Source organism: Ochotona princeps, chromosome 13, assembly GCF_030435755.1.
Source record: "Ochotona princeps isolate mOchPri1 chromosome 13, mOchPri1.hap1, whole genome shotgun sequence".
In the NCBI taxonomy this organism is placed as follows: domain Eukaryota; kingdom Metazoa; phylum Chordata; class Mammalia; order Lagomorpha; family Ochotonidae; genus Ochotona; species Ochotona princeps.
The window spans coordinates 69,175,550-69,197,292 of record NC_080844.1 but is presented as its reverse complement, the minus strand read 5'-3'; the positions used below and the strand labels follow the sequence as shown (position 1 = coordinate 69,197,292).

The following is a 21,743-nucleotide window of genomic DNA, read 5'->3' as shown; positions in this document are numbered from 1 at the left end:
CAGCCCCAGTCAGTTACGGATCACCCTGAGTACCCCACCATGTCTGAAGAGAAACACCAGGTTCTGGCTTCTGGTTGCTGAGTGCAGTGTGCAAACACATGACATACACAGGATGGGCCTGACGAGCCAACAGTGCTGCTGCAGCTCTCTCAGCCACCCCAGGGAACAGCCCAGGACCCAGGGCCCCTGCCGGATGGGAGTGACGCTGTGACACAGGGGAAGGGGTCCTCTGGTCTTTAAATGTAGGCGCTGGTCAAGGCACAGCCATGAGCGTAGGAGCAGTAGAGCAGGAACAGGGCCACGGAGCCCAGGGCACACAGGAGCAGGCCCAGGTCCAGGACCACGGGGCTTAGCCCAGCCCCCCACCCCAGCTCTTCCTCCTCCAGGCCCCCAACTCTGACGTCCTCAAGGACTCCCTCCAAGGTCTGCAGCTCCGACATGCCAGCACCTGCAGAATGCACATGAGAACCTTCTAGAACAGCCAGACTGCTGGCCCCGGCAGCCCCCACCCACAGCTTCCCAGGGTATGCAGGGGCAGGGCTCAGCTCCTATAGGAACAGTGGAGCCCTTGGCACACATAGCACAAGGGACAGGTCACCCAGAGCCCGGCCTCCAGCCAGGCAGGCCTGGGTGTACAGACGAGCCTCAGGCTACCTAATCCAGCAGAGCAGGGCAGGACTCGGGCCAGGGTAGCCAGCACCAACAGGAGGACAGTGACCAGAGGACCCACACAGCCAGGAGTGGCCACAGAGGCCTCTCTAGCCCCAGCGATGCCCACCTACCCCTGCAGGCTGCTCTGTGGACAAGAGGAGGACAATAGGAGGCAGCTGAGAGCTGGGCAGGCAGCCTCTGGCAGATCCCAGACAGGGGAGGGGCTGGGAGACACAGTGGGGGGCGGGGTCCCTGTGGCCCTGGGGTGTCAGGCATTGTGAGTAGCGGACAAGGTTGGGCAGAGGGGGGAGCAGATGGGCTCCAATGGTGATGTGACCCTGAGATGGGCTAATAGGGTTAGAGTCACCTCTTTTATAACAAATTTACAAAATGCTTGCTTCTGCCCAAAAGGTTCTTTCAGCAAGACTAAAGTGCCTTCCCACCCTTCTGAGTTTTCAGTTCACCATGAGAATGGAAAGAAGTTACCAGTCACACCCTCACAGTGGAGTTTTGTTTGCTCTGAGCAAGCTGGACAGGATTACAACTGTCACCTTCTGATAGGCTTCGTCCCTGCCCTCTTGCTGATTGTCAGCCAGTGCTTGGCTCACCGGGATTTCCTGGGTCTTTCCTCCATTGGAGCCCTGTTCCTGATGCTGCATAGGAAGTTTCCATCTTCAAGATTCTTGATAAATCTTGCTTTGCACACTGAAATTGTCCACACGAACATGTTTCATGTGAGAGACCAACCGAGGCTGCATTCTTCTTCTCACATGAAATTCCCCACAGCAGTGGCTTGGAGTAGGAGAGGGGTTGAAGGGTGGGTGGGAAGACACAGGCCCAGGCAGCACAGGGAGAGCCGAGGTAGAGGCGCCATTGCACAGGATTCAGGCAAGGCTTTCATCATGCCGAGTGCCCCCAGCCCCCAGTTCTTTCTTACCCAGAGCCACAGTGTCCGGGGGCCACAGAACCAAAGCGGTGCCCCTCCCTCCACTCAGGTGGACACAAGGAGGCAACAGTACTGTCCGTGGTCCTGAACTCCTGCCTTGGCCTGGCTTCTAAGGAGGACACCGAGTAACAACAGCATCATCCCTCTCTTTCCCAGGGCTCTGTGTGACCTTGAACCAAGGTTGCCGACATGATCCCTGATCGTGGGTCTCTGCAGGGAAAGGAGTTCACAGAGCCCATTGTGGAGGGGCCTATTCTCCACCTGCAGGCGATGACTGCAGATTTTCGTCCAGCTCACAGTATGGCGGTGGCCACCATCACAAAGCCCCAAGGTCAGTGGCCCCACAAGACAACCCAAGTTGTCTGCCATGAGCCCCCCACATCAGGTGGCTCCCAGGAAACTAGAGAAATAGCAACTTTGTGCCCCACCCCCAACAATCCTACCCGAGGTAAGTCACTCTCAGCCATGCCTGCCCTTGGGGTGCCTCAGTCAGACACAGAGCAACACATATGCCCACTGCGTGAGAAGATTCTCCAAACATGAGACAGATGGACAGTAGATGAAGACAGACACTAGTTGATAGATAGATAGATAGATAGATAGATAGATCATAGATGATAGATTACATATAGATGATAGTTAATAGATGACAGGTAGATAATGGATGGATAATAGATGATAGATGGATAGATAGCTACAGGTGATCAACTACACATAGATTTAGGTAGGTGATAGATAACAGCACAGATGGTTATCATCTATAGTTATTACAGGTAACTAGAAGTCAGATAGACACAGATGATAGATTGACTATAGATAGATGTATAGATACATGACAGGTGAGATATCGCACACGGCAGATAGAGTCAGAATCCCTGACAGTGGGATGAACTTGGAGGACATAAGTGAAATCAGCCATACAGGGAAATAAGCACTGTGTGATGCGCCTTACAGACTCTTAACAATAAACAAACAACTAAAGTCACTTGAGGAGGAGTGGGTATGGCATTGGTCAGCACTTTGGAGGCCAGGCTGGGCATGGCAGTCCTTCACCCTCGCTATAGAACGGGTGAGCTGCCCTCTGTCCTTGGTGGGCTCCCTCCAACTGCTGAGAAAAAGGTCCCATGGCTGCCCTTCCCTCTGCCCAGCCCCAGCCACCCGCTCATGTTGGCACAGCTGATGGATGGAGCTTAGGGAGCTCGGGGCTTCAGGGCTGTGCTGAGGGCAGACCCTCACACGGGCCAGCACTGGCCAGTAGAACAGAGCTCAGGGTCTGGGGGCCCAGGTAATTGCCTTCGGGACTCCTGAAGCACCAGGGTGTCCGCCTGCACCTGTCCTGCCCCTGAGGACCTGGGCAAGTCTCCATTGCCCAGCTCTGGCCAGCCAAGCTGTCAGGCATCACAAGGGAGACAGTCCAGTCCCTTGGGCAGCTGCTATCGCCTAAATCAGCTTTGGTCTCTGCGAGTGCTTTTCAGAGGGAACCGAGCGACAACCAGCAGTCAGAGTGTGCAGCAATGCGTCCAGACAAGACCCTGGCCAGGCTAGGACTGGGGACCCCGCTGCCTGACCCCACATCCAGCTAAGCCAGCTTCTGTCCACAGGAGGTGAGAGGCATCTGCCACTGCCTCTGGCACCAAGGGTCCTGTCAGGAGGGGACCTCCAGGCTGGCTCCTCAGAGCAGCACCTCCAAGACTTGCCTGACAGTCATAGAGTCCTGCGCCACACCTTCCCCCACATCCTGGGCTGTGGGCAGCAGTCCCTGACCTGGGAGGTGTGGCTTCAGACAGCCCCGACCCCAGTGCAGTCCTCACTCTCCCCACGCCTTGCTGAGTGAACACCCTGACTGGGAGCTGCCTTCCAGCCTAACAAGGCCTAGAAGAAGCTGCTGGGTCCCCAGCCCCTTCCCAGGTTTGGAAACAAAGTCACAGCAGAGCTTAGAGCTGGGCTAGGACTCAAATCCAAACCCATGGCCTGAAACTTTGCAGGCGACACAGGTAACAGCTGAGGAGTGTCAGTCAGTGTGTCTGCATACACCTGTTTGTCTGTGCCCAACTATGTCTGTGTGCACCTCTGTCTGCATACACCTGTATGAACCTATGCCCACCCGTGTGTGTCTACATGTACCTGTGTGCCTACATGCACTTGTATGACTTTGTACCCACCTGTGTGTCTGCATGTGCCTCTGTGAACCTGTGTGCACCTGTGTGTGTCTGTATGAACCTGTGTGTGTGTGAACCTGTGCCCAGCTGTGTGTGTCTATGTGTACCTTTGTGAGCCTTTGTGTATACCTGTGTGAACCTGTGCCTACTTGTGTGTGTCTGTGTGTGTCTATGTGAACCTGTGTGTCTACATGCACCTGTGTATGTCTCTGTGTGTCTCCGTGTGTACCTGTGTGAACCTGTGTGTGTCTGTGAACCTGTGTCCACTTGTGTGTGCCTATGTGCATCTGTGTGTGCCTGTGCCCACCTGGGAGTGCCTTGTGTTTACCTGTTTGCACACATGTAAATCTGTTTTGTGCTCCTATGCATACCTGTGTGAATTGTGTGTCTCTGCCCAGCTGTGTGTGGAGCTGCTCATGTACCTGTGTGCCTGTCTACTTATCTGTAGATGGGTCTGGACTGCGTGTGCCTGCTCTCACCCTTGCCTGCAGCTGCCTACCTGGGTCTCTTGGGTTGGTGTCACAGGCAGAGTAGCCATGGGTGTCACACATGACCTGTTTCAGGCTATGCTTATCCAGCTTCTGAGGCAGTGTCCAGCCTGTGAGGCTGGGATCTTGGTGTGCGTTCTGGGTGGGGGCATGCGTGTGCAGGGGCTGGACTGCACAAGGAGTCCATCTACTTGGCAGTGTGCTGTGTCATGTGCAGGTGTGTCCAGGCATGAGGGTGGGGCTCTGTCTGTCAAAGAATCAGATGCCCTGAGGAACGAGGCAGTGACTCTGCACTGTGTTGGGCTGGAAAGCATGTGTGCTCCATGTTGTATGTTGCAGGTTAAGTGTTGCTTTTCTGAGTCCCAGCAACTGTGGCCCCTGTGACAGCACAGCACAGATGCCTGGCTGTCATCCCCATGGCCCCCATGTGTCTGTAGGATCAGGGCTCCTGGCTGCTGTAAACTCAGCCTTGGCCTTGCTGCCTACTCTGCCCCCAGAGAAAACGTTGGCCCAGCCCCATAGTTGCCTGGGGCAGAACTGACCAGGCCAGGGTTGCCACGGGGGCGGACGGGCTTAGCTCGAGGCAGAGTATGAGGACAGTGGCATCAGGAGTATGCAGGTCTGGGCAGCCAGAACCCAGGGTTAGCTATGGCTCCTCCCCCCTTCTCTCCACCAAGCACAGGATCAGGGCCAGCGGCTGTGTGTACCCCTATCCCTAGGGCTCGCCTGCTTGTCATATCTGCTCCTAGCAGGGGACCAGGCCTGGAGACAGCTGGAGGGTCCAGCCAAGGGGAGGTGGGACATGAACCCAGCCCTTGCCCTAGTTCCTGGATCCTTGGAACTCAGAGCTCTGCCCAGCAGATGCCAAGCATCTTGCTATGGGGCAGAGCCATAAAGGGCCTCAGACCACCCACAGCTGAGAGTGAGTGGGAACTGAAGCTGCAGCCCCTTCCCTAGGACCCCACCTAGGGGCCTTTGAGGTGGGGCAGAGAGCCACATGGGAGCCCAGTCTGTGCAGGCTCAGCTCTGGAACCTCGGGGCAGTCCAGATCCCTGGCATTGAGGGGAATGCCCAAGGGCCCACAGGCAGCTGCAGAGAGCTGGACACTGTCGAGAGCTGGGCACCTCGACAACCACCCCTGCTGAGAATACCAGAGGCAGGCGGGAAGCTGAGTCTGGAGTCAGCCAGGCCACCCTCCCTGCCCATGTCCCCACGGACGTGGGGGTATACATTGAGGTTCTCAGTTGCAGGGAAGCAGGCAGAACCCCAGTGACATTCCTTTCAGTGAGGCCAACTGCTTTTGTCCTGTGACCCCATGACCACTTGCAAACCCAGGTCTCCCTCCTTGCCAGCCAGCCAGCTCTCATTTCTCTGATGCCCTCACCCACCCACTCCTGGCCCGAGGTGACCTGAGCTATGGCCTCTGCCAGGGTTGGGTTGAGCTGGTCCCAGGCAGGTCAGACTGTGCCTGGGGTTCCACACTCTGGCCCTCAGCATCATTTGCAAGTCCCCAGGGCCAGGTCAAGCCCCTCATGACTATCAGAATTCATCTATTTCAGCAGCAGGCTAACCTGTGGGGCCCAGGACTGAGAGTGGGGTTAGGGTTGGAGTTAGGATGAGGGTTAGGGTTAGGATTAGGATTACTTTTAGGATTGGCATGGGGGTTAGGGTCAGGGTTGGTTAAGGTTAGCATTATTTTCCAGGTCTTATGCCTCTCCTGGGTTAGAGTTAGAATTTGTGTGGTGGTTAGGGGTTACATTGTTTAGTGCTAGGGTTAGGGTTAAGATTGGAATGGGCATTAGGGTTAAAGTTGGTTAGGGTTATGGTTAAGGTTAGGGTAGGGTTATTTCCCAGGTCTTATGCCTCTCCTGGGTTAAGGTTTGAGTTGGTGTGGCAGTTAGGGTTATGGTTATGTTTGGTTATGTTTAGGGTTAGAGTTGGAGTGGCAGTTAGGGTTAGGTTTGGTGATGGTAGGATTAATGTTGGCATGGGAGTTAGGTGTTTGGCTTAGGATTAGGGCTGAGGTTAGGGTTAGGGTTAGAGTTAGCATGACAGTTAGGTTTAGGGTTAGGGTTGGTTAGGGTAAGGATTAAGATTAGGATTACAGTAGCGTTGGTATGAATGGTAAGGGTGTTAGGGTTAGGGTTAGGGGTGGGTTTAAGATCATGTTCCTCTTCTTCAATCTTCTCTTTGGAGTTAGGGTTAGGGTTATGTTCCTCTTGTTTAGTCTTCTCTTGGGAGTAGAGTGAAGATCATGTGAAGTTCCTTCCTCCCACACCTAACTCCCCTCTCCTGCCCCCCTCAGGTGTGTGGGTGCCATGCTGCCCTGGGGCAACCGCTCAGAGGTGACTGAGTTCATCCTGGTTGGCTTCCCAGGCTCCCTGGGGCTCCGCACATGCCTGCTGGCACTGTTCCTGCTGGCCTACACGTTGACTGTCACAGAGAATCTGGTCATCATCGCAGTGGTGCGTGCCAGCCCGGCACTGCACAAGCCCATGTACGTGTTCCTCAGCCAGCTGTCCTTCCTGGAGGTGTGGTATGTCTCTGTCACCGTGCCCAAGATGCTGCTCAGTCTGGCCGCACCGCGCTTCCGCCGCATCTCCTTCACAGGTTGCATGGCACAGCTCTACTTCTTCCTGGCGCTGGCCTGCACCGAGTGCGCGCTGCTGGGCGTCATGGCCTACGACCGCTACGTGGCCATATGCAGCCCCCTGCGCTATGCCACCGTCATGAGCCCTGGCCTCTGCGGCGTCCTGGCCGCTGGCTCCTGGCTCTCAGGCTTCAGCATCTCCCTGGGAAAGGTGTTCTTCATCTCTCGCCTGGGCTTCTGCGGCCCCAACCGTGTCAACCACTTCTTCTGCGATGTCTCCCCGCTGCTCAACCTCGCCTGCTCCGACATGACTGCCGCGGAGCTCGTGGACTTTCTCCTGGCGCTGCTCATCCTGCTGGGTCCGCTGCTGCTGACCGCATCGTCCTATGCTGCCATCGTGGCCACCGTGCTGCGCATCCGGTCCACTGCCGGTCGGCACAAGGCCTTCTCCACCTGTGCTGCGCACCTGGCCGTGGTGGTTATCTTCTACTCGGCCTCCCTCTTCATCTACGCCCGGCCGCGAGCCATCTCCTCCTTAGATGGCAACAAGCTGGTGTCTGTAGTGTACACGGTGCTCACACCCCTGCTCAACCCCATCATCTACTGCCTGCGGAACCGGGAGGTCAAGCAGGCTCTGCGCAGGGCGGTGGGGAGGGTGACCCAGGTCCTGGGCACCTCCCCTTAGGTTTCCCCTACCATCCCACCCTATCCAGCAACTGAAGGGAGCCAGCAGTTGGCAGTGCCGCTTGTAGCCCCGTGCTGGCCCTTGAGTCCAGGCAAGTACCATCAGAAGTGCAGTCAGAAGTTGTGAGATGGGTGGAGAGTGTGAATCCAGGGCTGGGCTAGCTCACAGGACCCCTTGGAGCTGGCCGTTCCCACATGATGTGGCTAAAGGGGCCCCAAGCTCTAGCGGGTGCACAGATGCTCTGCCCCCACAGCTGGGCTGACTGAGCCCTGAGAAATGTCTCCTCCAGGCGCTCAGGCTCCCTGGTCACAGTAGACAGGCTCAGGCTGTGGAGCTGGTTCTGTGCTGGCAAACGGCCCACCCGGAGCACAAATGCCACAGTAGGGATCAGGAACAATAGACACGCCAGCTGCATGACGAGTGGGGATCTTGGGTGACCTGAGGGTCTATGGTGTCCCTGTCCACAGGAGAGATGTGAGCCGGAATGGAGCAGAGAGCGAGCACCAAATCCTCATGGTGTCCCACACAGGGCCAATTCCAGCAAGAATCGAGGGAGAGACAGAACTGAGGGGCTGCCCACTGGACAGGACTTGGCCACTGAGGATCCCACCCTCATAGCCACAGGCAGCCTCACCATGCAGATGGACTGTCTCTGAGATGAACCAATCACCATGGCCTCACTTATCTCCAGTCAAGCCTCGGCAGATGTCATCTGTCATCCAAGGCTACTAAGCTCCAGACCCTGGCAGGGACAGAGGAAGCCGGGAATTGCTTTGAACACAGATACTACAACCTGAGGGCAGTGCCAGTGCCCATGTCACACCACAAGGTCGGAAGGGGCGCCTGGTGCCCACCTAGCCGCTGCTGACACACACCCCAGAGAGGTACCAACGCAGGAGACTTGGCTCTGGGCTTCAGCCTGGTCCGACATCTGGAGAATGAGCCGGTGGATTCTCTTTCTCTCTCTCTCCCTCTGTGCCTTTTGAGTAAATGATAATAAATGAACACAGAAAAGATTTTTGTGGTTTCAGCAGGGACCCTGAGTATGTACTTCACGGTAAATCAAGAAGTGAGGCCATCTGAGCACTTAGCCCTGGTAGAAATGGACTGGTCACCTCGTCAGGCCTAGAGGTCTGGGCTTGCATGGAGTCTGGGATACATGGACTGACCCACCCCAGGCAAGATGCCTCTGCAGACAATGTGGATGTTTAGCCAAAGTGGGTCCCCAGCCAATCCACCCAACCTGAGTCATGGGCCAGACTAGAGTCCAGACCCCACCATGTGGGTGGGAGCCACAGGGCAGATCCAGGAACCTCCCCTATGCAGGTCACCCTTGCCTAGACCCCCTCCTGTTGCTGGGTGAGGTCCGCAGGTTCCATCCCTTGGGATGGCCCTGCTAGGGGGCCCTTTTCTGTCCCCACAGACTGCAGGAGCAATCCCAGATGGGCCAAGGGGTCTGGGTGGTGGTGGTCATCCAATCAGCGCCTTCCTTGCTTGATCCTTTAGAAGCTGATGGTGGGACCTGGTGCAGAGGCCTAGCAGCTAAAGTCCTCGCCTTGAACGCGCCGGGATCCCATATGGGCACCGGTTCTAATCGTGGCGGCTCCACTTCCCATCCAGCTCCCTGCTTGTGGCCTGGGAAAGCAGTCGAGGATGGCCCAAAGCCTTGGGACCCTGCACCCGTTGGGGAGACCTGAAGGAGGTTCCTGGCTCCTGGTTTCTGATCAGCGCAGCACTGGCCTTTGTGGTCACTTGGGGAGTGAATCATTGGAAGGAAGATCTTCCTCTCTGTCTCTCCTCCTCTCTGTAAAAATCTGATTTTGCAATAAAAATAAATAAATTGTTTTTAAAAAAAGAAGAAGAAGTTGATGGTGAACTCTGATGCTCCCTGGCCTGGAAGGAGGCAGCAGAAATCAGGCCACTTGATGTGCTCAGGAACTAGGAAGTGGGCCATCCTCCCTGAAGAGCAGAGCCAGGCAGGAGTTCCAAAATGTTCTGAGGAGGTGAGGGTTCTTTAGGGTCTTGGGGATGGGGAGACCACTCAGCAGGTGCTAACAGGAAGTGATGCCAGAAATGGAGACAAAAGGGGTGAGAGTTCCAGAACGTTCCAAGGAGGTGGGACAGGGAAAACTGAGAAGGGCAAGTGAATCCCAGGAGGGAGCCGCCAGCCCCACGCCAGGCCCTGCTCTAATGCTGAACCTGACCCGGATCTCGGCCCTAACCCTGCAGTCCATGTCCACTGGGCGAGGAGGAGCCAGGAGACATACTGCCTTGGTAGATCACAGAGAAGTGATAAACTTCTAGTAGGAGCAGAAGAAATGAAATAAAACGTAACCTGCTAGCACCGAGAGTGAGAGGGGCAGAGCCACTGCAGATCTTAAAATGATAGTCAGATCATGGGAGCAACCTCATGCCGATGCATTAACACCTGCTGGGAGATGCAGACCTCAAAAACTTAAAGACTTGACCCAAATAACCCGATGTCCACTTTTTAAAGATTTATTTTATGAAATTCCTTTTGTAAAGGTTCATTGACTTGAAATTAAAGGGAGTGACAGAGAGAAATTCCCCATCACCTGTTCACTCCCCAGATGATCACAATAGCCGGTGCTCAGCTCCTTCCAGTCCCACATGGGTGCAAGGACCCAAGCACTGGCACCTTGTATGGCTTTCACAGGCACATTAGCAGGGAGTTGGATAGGAACTGGGGCATCAGAGACTGCATTGCCCATATGGGACGCCGGCACTGCAGACAGCAGCTTTATGCACTATGCCACAACACCACCTTCCTACATCTATTACACCTACAAATACTTTCTCACAAAATAGTGCTTCAGAAGAAATTTCTTGGGCCAGCACAGTAGCCTAGTAGCTAAAGTCCTCACTTTGAATGTGCCAGGATCCCATATGGTCACCAGTTCGTATTCTGACTGCCCTACTTCCCTTCCAACTCCCTGCTTGTGCCCTGGGAAAGCAGTAGAGAATAGCCCAAAACCTTGGGACTCTGCATCCGCATGGGAGACCTGGAAGAATCTCCTGGCTCCTGACTTCAGATCGGCTCAGCTCTGGCCATTACAGCCATCGGGGAGTGAATCAACAGATGAAGGATCTTTCTCTCTGTCTCTCCTTCTCTCTGTAGATCTCACTTTCCAATAAAAATAAATAAATCTTAAAAGAAAAAAAAGAAAAGCTTTTCTGGCAAATTATGAAAATATTTGATTAAAAGTTAGTTTGTTACTCTTCAGCAAAATGAAGACTTGTCCTGCAAAGTCACCTTTACCTTGGTTAGAAGTTAAAAGCTCATGTACAGCTGAGATTTTTCATGAATATAGATGCAAATTTTCTAAGGTTTTAAACCTTTACACAAAGCGCCATACAGCACAACCCAAGTGTAGCTTGTACCAGGACATAAGCTTTGCTGCCCATTCAGAAGTCAGGGTTAGCTCGCCCATGAACACAGTGTCTCAGCTGAGAGCACGGTGCCTCTCTAAGGAAGCACCCAGCCGCAGAAAGCCCGTGCCATCCCCTGACCCCTGTCTTAGGCCAGCGTACCACTCCCGTCACCAACAGAATGGCACAAGTGACACAGGAGCCCCAGAGGAGCCTGGTGAGGACTATGCAAAGGCAGGCCCAGCTGCCTGGCCGCACAAACTCACAACAGCTACGTGAGGGAGCCAGGCCAGACCATCATGTGAGAAGTGGAAAATGGCCATCATTTATGCATCCAAACATGAAGGCTGTCCTGCAGTCCCCTGTGCAAAGCACCCAGCAGTTCCTCCAGGGACAGCCCAAATTCGGCTCCCCCCCGCCAGGGTCCAGTGCCTGGGGTGTGCCCTTTATAGCACTCTTACATGGCACAAGTGATTTAATATGCATGTTTTCATTTTTTACATTTAAAAGGACTGTTTTTGTAATCCCATAGTAAGCCAAGGCTGAAATGTAGGGCTGATCTCTCCAGGGCCTTGGAGGCCAGGAGGTCCCCTTCCCGCAGGCTGCTGGCTCCACCTGTTGGAGACACAGCGGAAATGACCGAGGTTCCCTCCGTCCCAGGGCCCACAGCCCTTGTGCCTGGACCTGGGACACAGGGCCACCACACAGCCTGCAGCTTCCCTTCTGCAGACCTTCAGAGAACAAGGGCAGCCTTGCAAGGGCCCTGGAGTCAGGTACTCAGGAACAATTCCCTAGGTACCTGCTGCCCACTTTGCTCTCACTGCCCGTGGGAGCTGCTGGCAGGGAGGCGTTGTACAAGCACAAGTACAGATGAGGTACCAAGGGGCCAGTGGCCTGAGGTTACCCCAGAGCCCTCCCGATGCTAATACATGGAAGGCATTCCCATAATTGCTCATCTAAAAGGGTTTTCAGTCTCACACTCTGACTGGCCTGCATAGTGTAACAAATCACACAACTTACCGGCATTTGTCTCATTGTCCCTGAGGGTTGGGTCTTGGTGGGGCGGTGGAGTCCCTGGGTCAGAGCCTCCAGGCTGTGAGCTCCTGTGAGGCTCACCTTGGGCAGGGGAGATCCACTTCTGATCCCCTCAGGCTCTGCCAAAATTCACCTGCAGATATGAGCCTTCCTCCCACCCTGTCTGGTGTGCCCATACTCAGCAGCCCAGTTGCAGAGGGCAGCCCCGCACTGCCCACTCCGGGAGCAGGTATCATGGGGCACGCATACCCAGGCAGTCATGCATGTGTAAGATGATCTGACCTGTGAGGGAACACATTGATTGGGGTCAGCAGAGAGCAGTGGCCCCAGGTGATGGCCAAGAAGACTTAGTCCACCATAGAGGTGGTTCCTCAAGAAACTGCTGCCCCGGGCCCGGCGGCGTGGCCTAGTGGTTAAAGTCCTTGACTTGAACGTGCCAGGACCACATATGGGTGCTGGTTCTAATCCCAGCAGCTCCACTTCCCTGCTTGTGGCCTGGGAAAGCAGTTGGGGACAGCCCAAAGCCTTGGGATCCTCCCACCAGCGTGGGAGATCTGGAGGAGGTTCCTGGCTCCTGGCTTCTGATCGGCGCAGCACTGGCCGTTGTGGTCACTTGGGGAGTGAATCATAGGATGGAAGATCTCTGTCTCTCCTCTCTGTCTATCTGACTTTGTAATAAAAATTTTAAATCTTTAAAAAAGAAAGAAAAAAATTGCTGTCCCATAGGCATAGGCAGCCTCACAGTAGACACTGCCTGGCCACTCCTGCTGCCTCAATACTACCCTCAAAGCGCCAGCATTGGCTCATCTCATCATTGCTCTCAAATGAAGCCAGAGGGATCAACAAAGATTGCTGCCAGTGACTCTGCCAATTCCTGCAAAGGAGACCTTCCAAGATGCCCTTGAAGGAATGCCTGAGGAGTCTCTGTGTGGAGGGGAGAGTGAGTGTGTGAGAGACAGGAGTCTCTGGTGTGGAGGTGAGAGTGAGTGTGTGAGAGACGGGTGTCTCTGGTGTGGAGGTGAGTGTGAGTGTGTGAGAGATGGGAGTCTCTGGTGTGGAGGTGAGTGTGAGTGTGTGAGAGACGGGTGTCTCTGGTGTGGAGGTGAGAGTGAGTGTGTGAGAGACGGGTGTCTCTGGTGTGGAGGTGAGAGTGAGTGTGTGAGAGACGGGTGTCTCTGGTGTGGAGGTGAGTGTGAGTGTGTGAGAGACGGGTGTCTCTGGTATGGAGGTGAGAGTGAGTGTGTGAGAGACGGGAGTCTCTGGTGTGGAGGTGAGAGTGAGTGTGTGAGAGACGGGTGTCTCTGGTGTGGAGGTGAGTGTGAGTGTGTGAGAGACGGGTGTCTCTGGTGTGGAGGTGAGTGTGAGTGTGTGAGAGACGGGTGTCTCTGGTATGGAGGTGAGAGTGAGTGTGTGAGAGACGGGAGTCTCTGGTGTGGAGGTGAGAGTGAGTGTGTGAGAGACGGGTGTCTCTGGTGTGGAGGTGAGAGTGAGTGTGTGAGAGACGGGAGTCTCTGGTGTGGAGGTGAGAGTGAGTGTGTGAGAGATGGGAGTCTCTGGTGTGGAGGTGAGTGTGAGTGTGTGAGTGTGTGAGAGACAGGAGTCTCTGGTGTGGAGGAGAGAGTGAGTGTGAGAGAGACGGGTGTCTCTGGTGTGGAGGTGAGAGTGAGTGTGTGAAAGTGTCTGTGGCTGCCAATATGCCGCCGCTTGGGAGGGTGAATTATTCCAGAGGTAATTGCTCTGCTGAAATTAATTGACTCCTCCAAGACCGCCCGGGGGTGGGGGCGGGTCTTTGAGGTCATTGTTAATTGGGACCCAGTGGAGCATCCCTGGTGGCCTGGGCTGATCCCTGCCTAACGAGCTTCCACAGGGTCCCCAGCAGACACTGTCTCTCCCCCAGCCTCCTGCCTTCTTGTTAGCAGTACCCCAGGGAAGGCCACCCTAGGGAAGGCTGCCCCAGGTCTCCTGGCTCCCCAAACTTCCCCCTCCAAAAGTTAACATAGTTGATTGGGCACCAGGAGGTTTGGACTCATCCCCAGAGTCTCAGAGACCACAAAAGCATTCCTCACTGAGCCCGGAGCCCCCTGGGAGCTGCATGCCAAGCACCAGGACAGGCAGGGCAGAGCAAGGGGCTGGGGTGTGCACCCCCAGGGCTGCTATGAGTGCATGGCAGGGCCCAGAAACAGCAAAGGAGAAAGGAAATAGGGATCCCACTCCTGAGCTCCTTGCAGGGCAGGCCGGAGAGGCCGTGGGCTGAACAGCAGGGAGGCACAGAAAGTGGGCCCAGAGATAGTGGCAGGAACCTGTGTCCAACAGGAAGCAGGTGCCTGCAGTGGGGGTTTCCGCAACAACTGCCCTGATGTGGATGACGTATCTTGATGTCCACTGCAAACTGCTGCCTCCCACAGAGATGACCATGCTCGGGGGACACATGTGTCAGTTTGCACACCAGGGACAGATAAACAAGTAACACCCCACACAGAGACACAGCCACCAACGGAGATGCCTGTTACGAGTGGGCCACAGGGAGGACATGACTTACCCATGAAAGACAAACTGGGCAGAGTCGCAGGCGTGGCCAGCATAGTGGGAGTGTGCTCCTTGTGGAAGAGATCTCCCCACTGCTTGTGCAAACCGAATATGCAAGTAGGATGATTCCTAGGCTGCACCCCTTCCCCAGCTAGGCGAGGTACACCCTGGGAACTGAACATGTCCACTCCACAATTAGACTACCAGGGGTTGCAGCTCCCCTGGACAGTGACTGCCAGGTCACACCATGTTCCTTCGGCAGGCAGTCCTACCCCAACTGCCTTGGCAGACAGGCAAGTGGAGGAATCAAGGGTACAAGGGAGCCATATCCAGGCTCAGACAAGCACCCCACCCCACCTGGATTATCCTGGGGACAATCCTCTGTGTCCCTGCTGTCACAGCTGTGAGATCGCAGGCAGGGTCTGCAGGAGGTCCACACAGGCCTCCTTCAGCCTCCCACCCCAGCTGGGCAATTTGAGGCCCTGCCTACACAGACCCCAGCCCCCTGATCCTACAGCACCGAGTTGAGGGGAGCCTCATGTAGAGTCCAAACAGGAAACCCTCCAGGCTGTCCAGAGTAAACCCAGGGAGAGACAGGCCCACACCTGCTGGACAGGAAGTGCAGCCACCTGGAGATGCTTTCCACACAGATGCAAAGGCTGGGAACTGGGCAGAGGCCCTGTTTCCCCAGGGTCCCTGGAAGCTGCTACAATCAGGGAAAAGGCCTGCACCCAGGGAGAGGCCCAGGACCTCATCACCTGGACAAGCACCTCCCTACTCAGGGGGTCCCCAGGAAAAACTACCCCATGTCAGCACTGCCCACTGCCCTCTGTCTCCTGGCTTGGATCCCAGCTCCACCTTGGACCCCACTTCCCCTCCCATGCCCACCCAGAAGCCTCAACAGTGCCCCCAGCACTTGGTTGGGGGGAATGCAGGCTCCAGGTTTAGCCTGGTACAGCCCCCACTGTGGCAGCCACCTGGAGAGTGACCCTGTGAGTGGCTGTCATACACACTATCGCGAGGCTTCCTGGACAGAAGGGAGCTTTTGGAAGCCACAAGGGACGGCGTAGCACACAAGAAGGAGACTCAGAGCAGAGAATCGCACCTCTGCAGACCCCGTAGGGGAAGGAGGCAGAGGAACCAGGGCCTCCCAGGAGCCCTGAGCCCCTTCCACAAGGACCATGAGTCTCTGCAGAGTGCTGGAGCTTGGGCACAAAGGGCCCTCGAGGTCCTACCGTTGGGGAGCAGACTTGGCTGGAAGCCAAGAGGAAAGAGCAGGTGCAGAGCTCCTGAGAGACCCTGAAGCTGCCCCAGAGCTTGGAGCCCATGGGTGCAAAGGGTACCGAGGGGGAGGCGGAGCCTGGGGCTGAGGAAGCAAAACCTCCTGGTGTGCTTGATAGGTCTTCAGATCGCCAGAGCCCAGCTCTACCCAGGGCCACAGGTGGGGACCACTCCCCCTCATCTACAACCCTGGGGGTTGTACCGCAGCAGAGGCCTTGACCTCCTCTCCCTTTCTCTCTGTCCTTCCTGGCCACAGAGAGCACCATGAAGGAACCCATGAGTCTTATGTCATTGCCCTAAGAAGATCACTAACAACACAGGTCTTTGCAGGCTCTGTGTGTGCTGGGTATGCACCTAGGGTATGCGTGTTGTCTGTGGGTGTGCACCTGGCTGTGCTTTATTGCACCAGAAGGATATGCACCTGGGTGTGTTGGTGTGAGCGTGCCTGGGTGTGCACCTGGGTGTGTGTTGCTGTGTGTCAAGATGTGCACCTACATGTGTGGGTGTGTGTCCATGTGTGCACCTGGCTGTGCTGTGTTGCACCAGGAGGATATCACCTAGATGTGTTGGTGTGAACGTGTCTGGATGTGCACCTGGGTGTGTGAGCAAGTAGCTACCATGTGTTGGAATGGGCTCATGCTGGACTCAGGAGAAGTCATGCTGGGGTTCACAGCCCTGAGGCCTCTCAGATGGTCACTCTAAGCACTCATTAGCTGGAGAGGTGTTTCCTTCATGGCCAGTGGACAGCTCAATCCTGGGCATTCTAGCAGTGCTATGAGTGAGTTTCCTGGCTGCTCTCAGGACTGCTGCTGGGACTGCAGACTTCTGGGCCATTGGATGGTCTGACTCAAGGCCCGGCCAACCACGGCATGCAGGAGTCTCTGCTGTGCGCTTCCTGGGCAGCGGGGCCATGAGCAACACCAGTGACACTACAGTGACTGAGTTTGTGCTGCTGGGATTCCCAGAGCTGTGCCATCTACAAGGGCTGCTACTCAGCTGCTTCCTCATCACGTATCTGGTGACTGTCCTAGAGAATCTGGTGGTTGTGGGCACTGTCCATGCCAGCCGGCAGCTGCACACACCCATGTACTTCTTCTTGGCCAACCTGTCAGTGCTGGAGACTCTCTACACCTCAGTCACCATCCCCAAGCTGCTGGCCATCCTGGCCGAGGCCAGGACCATCTCCTTCTCAGGCTGCCTCACGCAGCTCTTCCTCTTCCTCTCTCTTGGCTCTGTGGAGTGCTTCCTCCTGGCCACCATGGCCTGTGACCGCTACTTGGCCATCTGTCACCCACTGCGCTACCCAGCCATCATGGACCTGCAGCTCTGCCTGGCCCTGGCCCTCACTGCCTGGCTTGGTGGCTTTCTGGCCTCCTTCCCATCTACAATGCTCATTGCCCGCCTCAGGTTCTGTGGTCCCAATGTCCTCAACCACTTCTTCTGTGACATCTCGCCTCTGCTGCAGCTCGCCTGCTCCGACATCACCACCCTTGAAACACTGGACTTCGTGGCGGCCCTAGCAGTGCTCGCGAGCTCCCTGCTGGTAACCGCCTTCTCCTATGCCCGCATCCTGGCTGCAGTGCTGAGAGTGCCGGGAGGCACTGGCCGGCAGAAGGCCTTCTCCACTTGTGCCTCACACCTGGTGGTGGTGGCAATCTTCTACACCACCACCATCTTCATGTATGCCCGGCCTCGTGCTATCAGCTCCTTCGACTTCAATAAGCTGGTGTCTGTGGTTTATTCTGCTGTGACACCCCTGCTCAACCCCCTCATCTACTGCTTACGGAACCGTGACATCAGGGAGGCCCTGGCCAAACTGCTCAGGGCCCCCAGCTCCTCCTGAGCACACAGCTATGGGAGGAAGACCCCCGAGTCCTCCCGTCCATACACCTCCTCATGCTGTCATCCACAGAGGTGGTCAGCAAGTTCTTCTAGAGTCAGAACTGCAAGAGTGCAAGTACCATGAACAAGTGCCACGGAGACAGGGAAATCAGAGACCAAGAGACTGAAATGGGACTTTCAGCAGTTCCCAGGTCAGCACCAAGCAGGGCACAGCTCCTAGCTCCCAGACCTGCCCAGCTCAAGTCAGCACCAAGCAGGGGATAGCTGGTTCTAGCCCTGCCCAGCTCAGGTCAGCACCAAGCAAGTGACAACTCCTGGCTCCGGACCTGCCCAGCTCAGGTCAGCACCAAGCAGGGGACAGCTCCTGGCTCCAGACCTGCCCAGCTCAGGTCAGCACCAAGCAGGGGACAGCTCCTGGCTCCAGACCTGCCCAGCTAGGTCAGCACCAAGTAGGGCACAGCTCCTGGCTCCCAAACCTGCCCAGCTCAAGTCAGCACCGAGCAGCTGGTTCTAGCTCTACCCATTTCATGTGAGCACCGAGCAGGCGACAGCCCCTGGCTCCAGACCTGCCCAGCTAGGTCAGCACCAAGTAGGGTACAGCTCCTGGCTCCCAAACCTGCCCAGCTCAAGTCAGCACCGAGCAGCTGGTTCTAGCTCTACCCATTTCATGTGAGCACCGAGCAGAGGACAACTCCTGGCTCCAGACCTGCCCAGCTCAGGTGAGCACCGAGCAAGGGACAGCTCCTGGTTCCAGACTAGCCTCGCCCAGGCAGCCAGACTGGAGCTCAGAGGAAGGCTACCGTTCATAGTCACTCCCTCTACACAACACCAGTTAGAGGCCCTGCAGGCCCAGGCAGCATCTGATACGAGTGCCACTCCTTCCAGAACCTGAAATATCCAAGGAACAGATGACATTTCTGTGCCCCGTGCTGAGTTCAGGAATCCAAGCACTGCCCTTCTTGTTAACTCTTGTTGAGTTTGGCTCTTCCATGATTTCTGAATTTTTCCAAGCCCCCTAGTGTGACGGGTTTGGATATGTGTCCTCGACAGATGCAGTATGCGACAGTTCTAAAGTGATGTGAAAGGCAAATGTCTCCTTTTTTACTACCTCACTTTATTCATTTCGAGACTATGCTATTGAGGACATCCAAGCTTAGGATAATCTTATTGTCTTGGTAAATTTAACCTCATGATTAAAAAGTGTTTTCTTGGGCCCAGCGCAGTAGCCAAGCAGCTAAGTTCCTTGCCTTGCACACGCCAAGATCCCATATGGACGACGGTTTTAGTCCCAGCGGCCCCATATCCCATCCAGCTCCCTATTTGTGGCCTGGGAAAGCAGTTGAAGACAGCCAAAACCTTTCGGACCCTGCACCCATGTGGGAAACCTGGAAGAGGCTCCAGGCTCCTGGCTTCAGATCAGCGCAGCACTGGCCATTGTGGCTGCCTGTGGAGTGAATCACTGAATGGAAGATCTTCCTCTCTGTCTCTTCTCCTCTCTGTATATATGACTTTTCAATAAAAATAAATCTTTTTGAAGTGTTTTCTTGTCTCACATGGCATGTTCTTCCTTCACATCTGTGGTCCACCTTGTCTGAGGCCATGTCAGCTTCCTTCCAGCCTCTGTTCCCACTCTGCTCATGCCGTGCACCTTCTGACAGGAGGTCTGTACTGCTGCAGCAGCCCAGGACACTGCCCCTCTCTGTGCAGGGACCTGTCAACCTAGAGTCTCGCCTTTTGTGGATGACTTGGGAGCTTTGGGTCTTCACAGTCAAGCTTAGGAAGTCTTGGCTGCTCCCCTCAGCAGTGCCAGGACCCCTAGATACACACCTGCCTCTTCCTCCTCCCATCTCCCCTTTTTTGGCACACTTCACACTCACTGTCCCCTGCTTCCCAGCCCCCAGCCCTCAGCACCTTTTTCTGGCTTTTCTTTCTAATCATCTTGTTACTAACTCTCCACTGAGCCTCGGATGCCCCTCATGGCCAATGTGTGCCACATGTGGGGTTCTCAGGCCCTGGTGGTTCCAGCAATCTGCCAGAGTCACTCGCAGCCTCAGGGAGACTAGTCAGCTGGCTCTGGTCAGGGATGCAGATGGACCCAGGGGATGGCCCAGCACCACACCCTTCACAAGGTTCACAGGACCCTTGTTTTCCCTCGTTCTGTAGGCCATCAGTGACCAGTTCCATCTCCAGCCTCTGTCACCTGCTGGAGTGGGCTGAGCTAGAAGTCCCAACCCTGCAATGCTGCTGTGGTCCTTGCTGGCACCAGCCATTTGCGAAGCTGGCTACCAGTCCTCTCATTTGCAGAGATGCAAAGGCCTTCATGGGTGCCGTATCAGTGCCAACTACCTGTTTCCCAGGGTCACAGCACCCCTTTGTGGCTAAAGGAAGTCATTGACTCATTACCGATACTACCCAGCAAAGGGACAGGTGGTGAGCTGCGCCTGCAACTGCAGGCTCGCATCACCCCGTGCCTGCCTCCCATGTCAGATTCCCAGAGGCTCCACTTCCAGCTGGGCTCCCTAATGCACCTGGGAAGACAGCAAAGGATGGCTCAAGTGCTGGGGCCCCTGCACTCCTGTGAGAGACCCACATACAGTTCTGGGCTCCTGGCTCCAAACTGACCCAGCCATGGCTGTTACGGCCATTTAGGAAGTGAAACTAAGGATGGGAGATCTCTGCCTCCCCCTGACACACTGCCTTTCAAACAAATTAGTGGAAAAAAAGAAGATGGGAACTGGCACCACAGCATAGCTGGCTGCAGTGCTGGACCCCACATGGGTGCCGATTCACGTCCCAGCTACTCCACTTCTGCCCTCCCTGCCATTGCAAGGAAAAGTAGTGGAGGATGGCCCAAAGCCTTGGGATCCTGCATCCACCAGGAGCCTGGAGCAAGCTCCTGCCTTCTGGCTTTGGACCAAGCTAGTTCTGGCCATTGTGGTCATTTGGGGAGTAAACTATCAGATGAAAGATTTTTCCTTGTCCCTCTTCTCTGTAACTCTGCCTTTCAACTAAGAATAAATAAAACTTTAAAAAAGAAGGAGGGAGAGAAGACAAGACATAGGCCTAGAGTACACAGCATCTTTGAGCAGAAGCTGTTGGCACTGACTGCACTCTGGCTCCAGGGAGCCAAGGAGAGCACTGCTGGCACAGAAGTGCCTGGAGGGCAGGCGTCCTGGGGCTTGGCCACTGGGGTTTGGGTCCAGTTTTTCACATGAGTTCAAGAATGTGACTGGGATGTTTCTGCTCACAGTGCAGCTCTCTTCCACCCCAGCCCCTGGGCCACTCTAGACATCTCAGAAGTCCACCCCCTGCTCTTGTGGATGGACCAGCTGCTCCTGACTGCTGTCCACCATCGCCTCTAGCAGTGTCCGCACCAGTCACTTCTTTCTCAAGACTGTCCTTCCACACAGACTGAAATCTCTCTTGGCTCTGAATTACTTTGCTGTCACTATAACAAGGGTGATTGAAATGGTCCCACAGTGTGGTGGCTGTTTCCTCTGGGGCCCCTCTCCACCCCGTCTCTGTCCTGATGCCCTAAAAACACTAGGCAGAGAGGCTTGGGCCCACCCTAGTGAGCAGGCCCCTAATCCCAAGAAACCTTAATCACATCTGGGCCCTTCAACACATTCATCTTAGCCAACACACTGAATCCCGCATCAGGTGCCTTTAAAGATTGTGTTCAGTTCTTAAGTGGAATTCCACCATGTCTGTGGACTCCTGGGAAGAGGAGCCCACCCTGCCTCACCTCCTTATCTGTGCCCTGTGGTGACTCTGTGCTCTGCACTCAGGCCATGTGAGGCTGGAAGTCAGCTGGTAGCTGCCACAGGGCACACATGCTGTGTTGTTCTCTGCTACCTCCTGTTTGGGCAGAAATGACACAGCTGGACTGCAGGGGCAGGGTTTGGTAGGGCCTAGACATCCATCCTCCACCCCCAGGCTGCTAACAGTCCAAAACAGCCAGGTAGATGAGAAGGGAGATGCAGGCAGCGTGGTGGAAGGGAAGGAAGGCCACACCTTCCAACACCGGCAGCCCATGTGAGTACTGGTTCCATCCCTGGCTGCTCCACTTCTGATTTAGCTCCCTGCTAATGTGCCTGAGAAGGCAGCAGAGGATGGCCCAAGTGCTTAGTTCCTGCATCCATGTGGGCAA

General features: G+C 55.4%; 2 protein-coding genes and 1 long non-coding RNA gene across 3 annotated transcripts; 2 read left to right on the top strand and 1 right to left on the bottom strand.

Annotated features, from left to right (window-relative positions):
* Positions 1 to 220: 220 nt before the first annotated feature.
* LOC131481620 (uncharacterized) lies at positions 221 to 872 on the bottom strand. Its single transcript, XR_009246449.1, has 2 exons — positions 783 to 872; positions 221 to 448 (listed from the first exon to the last, which is right to left on the bottom strand). It is a non-coding gene; the product is annotated as an uncharacterized LOC131481620 (long non-coding RNA).
* A 5,690-nt stretch (positions 873 to 6,562) lies between these two features.
* LOC101532753 (olfactory receptor 226-like) lies at positions 6,563 to 7,519 on the top strand. The gene has a single exon (XM_004580160.2). It carries the CDS (start codon positions 6,563 to 6,565, stop codon positions 7,517 to 7,519), a length of 957 nt encoding a protein of 318 aa, XP_004580217.1.
* A 9,142-nt stretch (positions 7,520 to 16,661) lies between these two features.
* On the top strand, positions 16,662 to 20,151 carry LOC101532998 (olfactory receptor 6B9-like; the record flags this gene model as incomplete). Its single annotated transcript, XM_012925503.2, has 2 exons — positions 16,662 to 17,569; positions 20,130 to 20,151. Coding segments are annotated over exons 1-2 (930 nt in total), but the record flags the coding sequence as incomplete, so codon positions are not given.
* Positions 20,152 to 21,743: the final 1,592 nt, after the last annotated feature.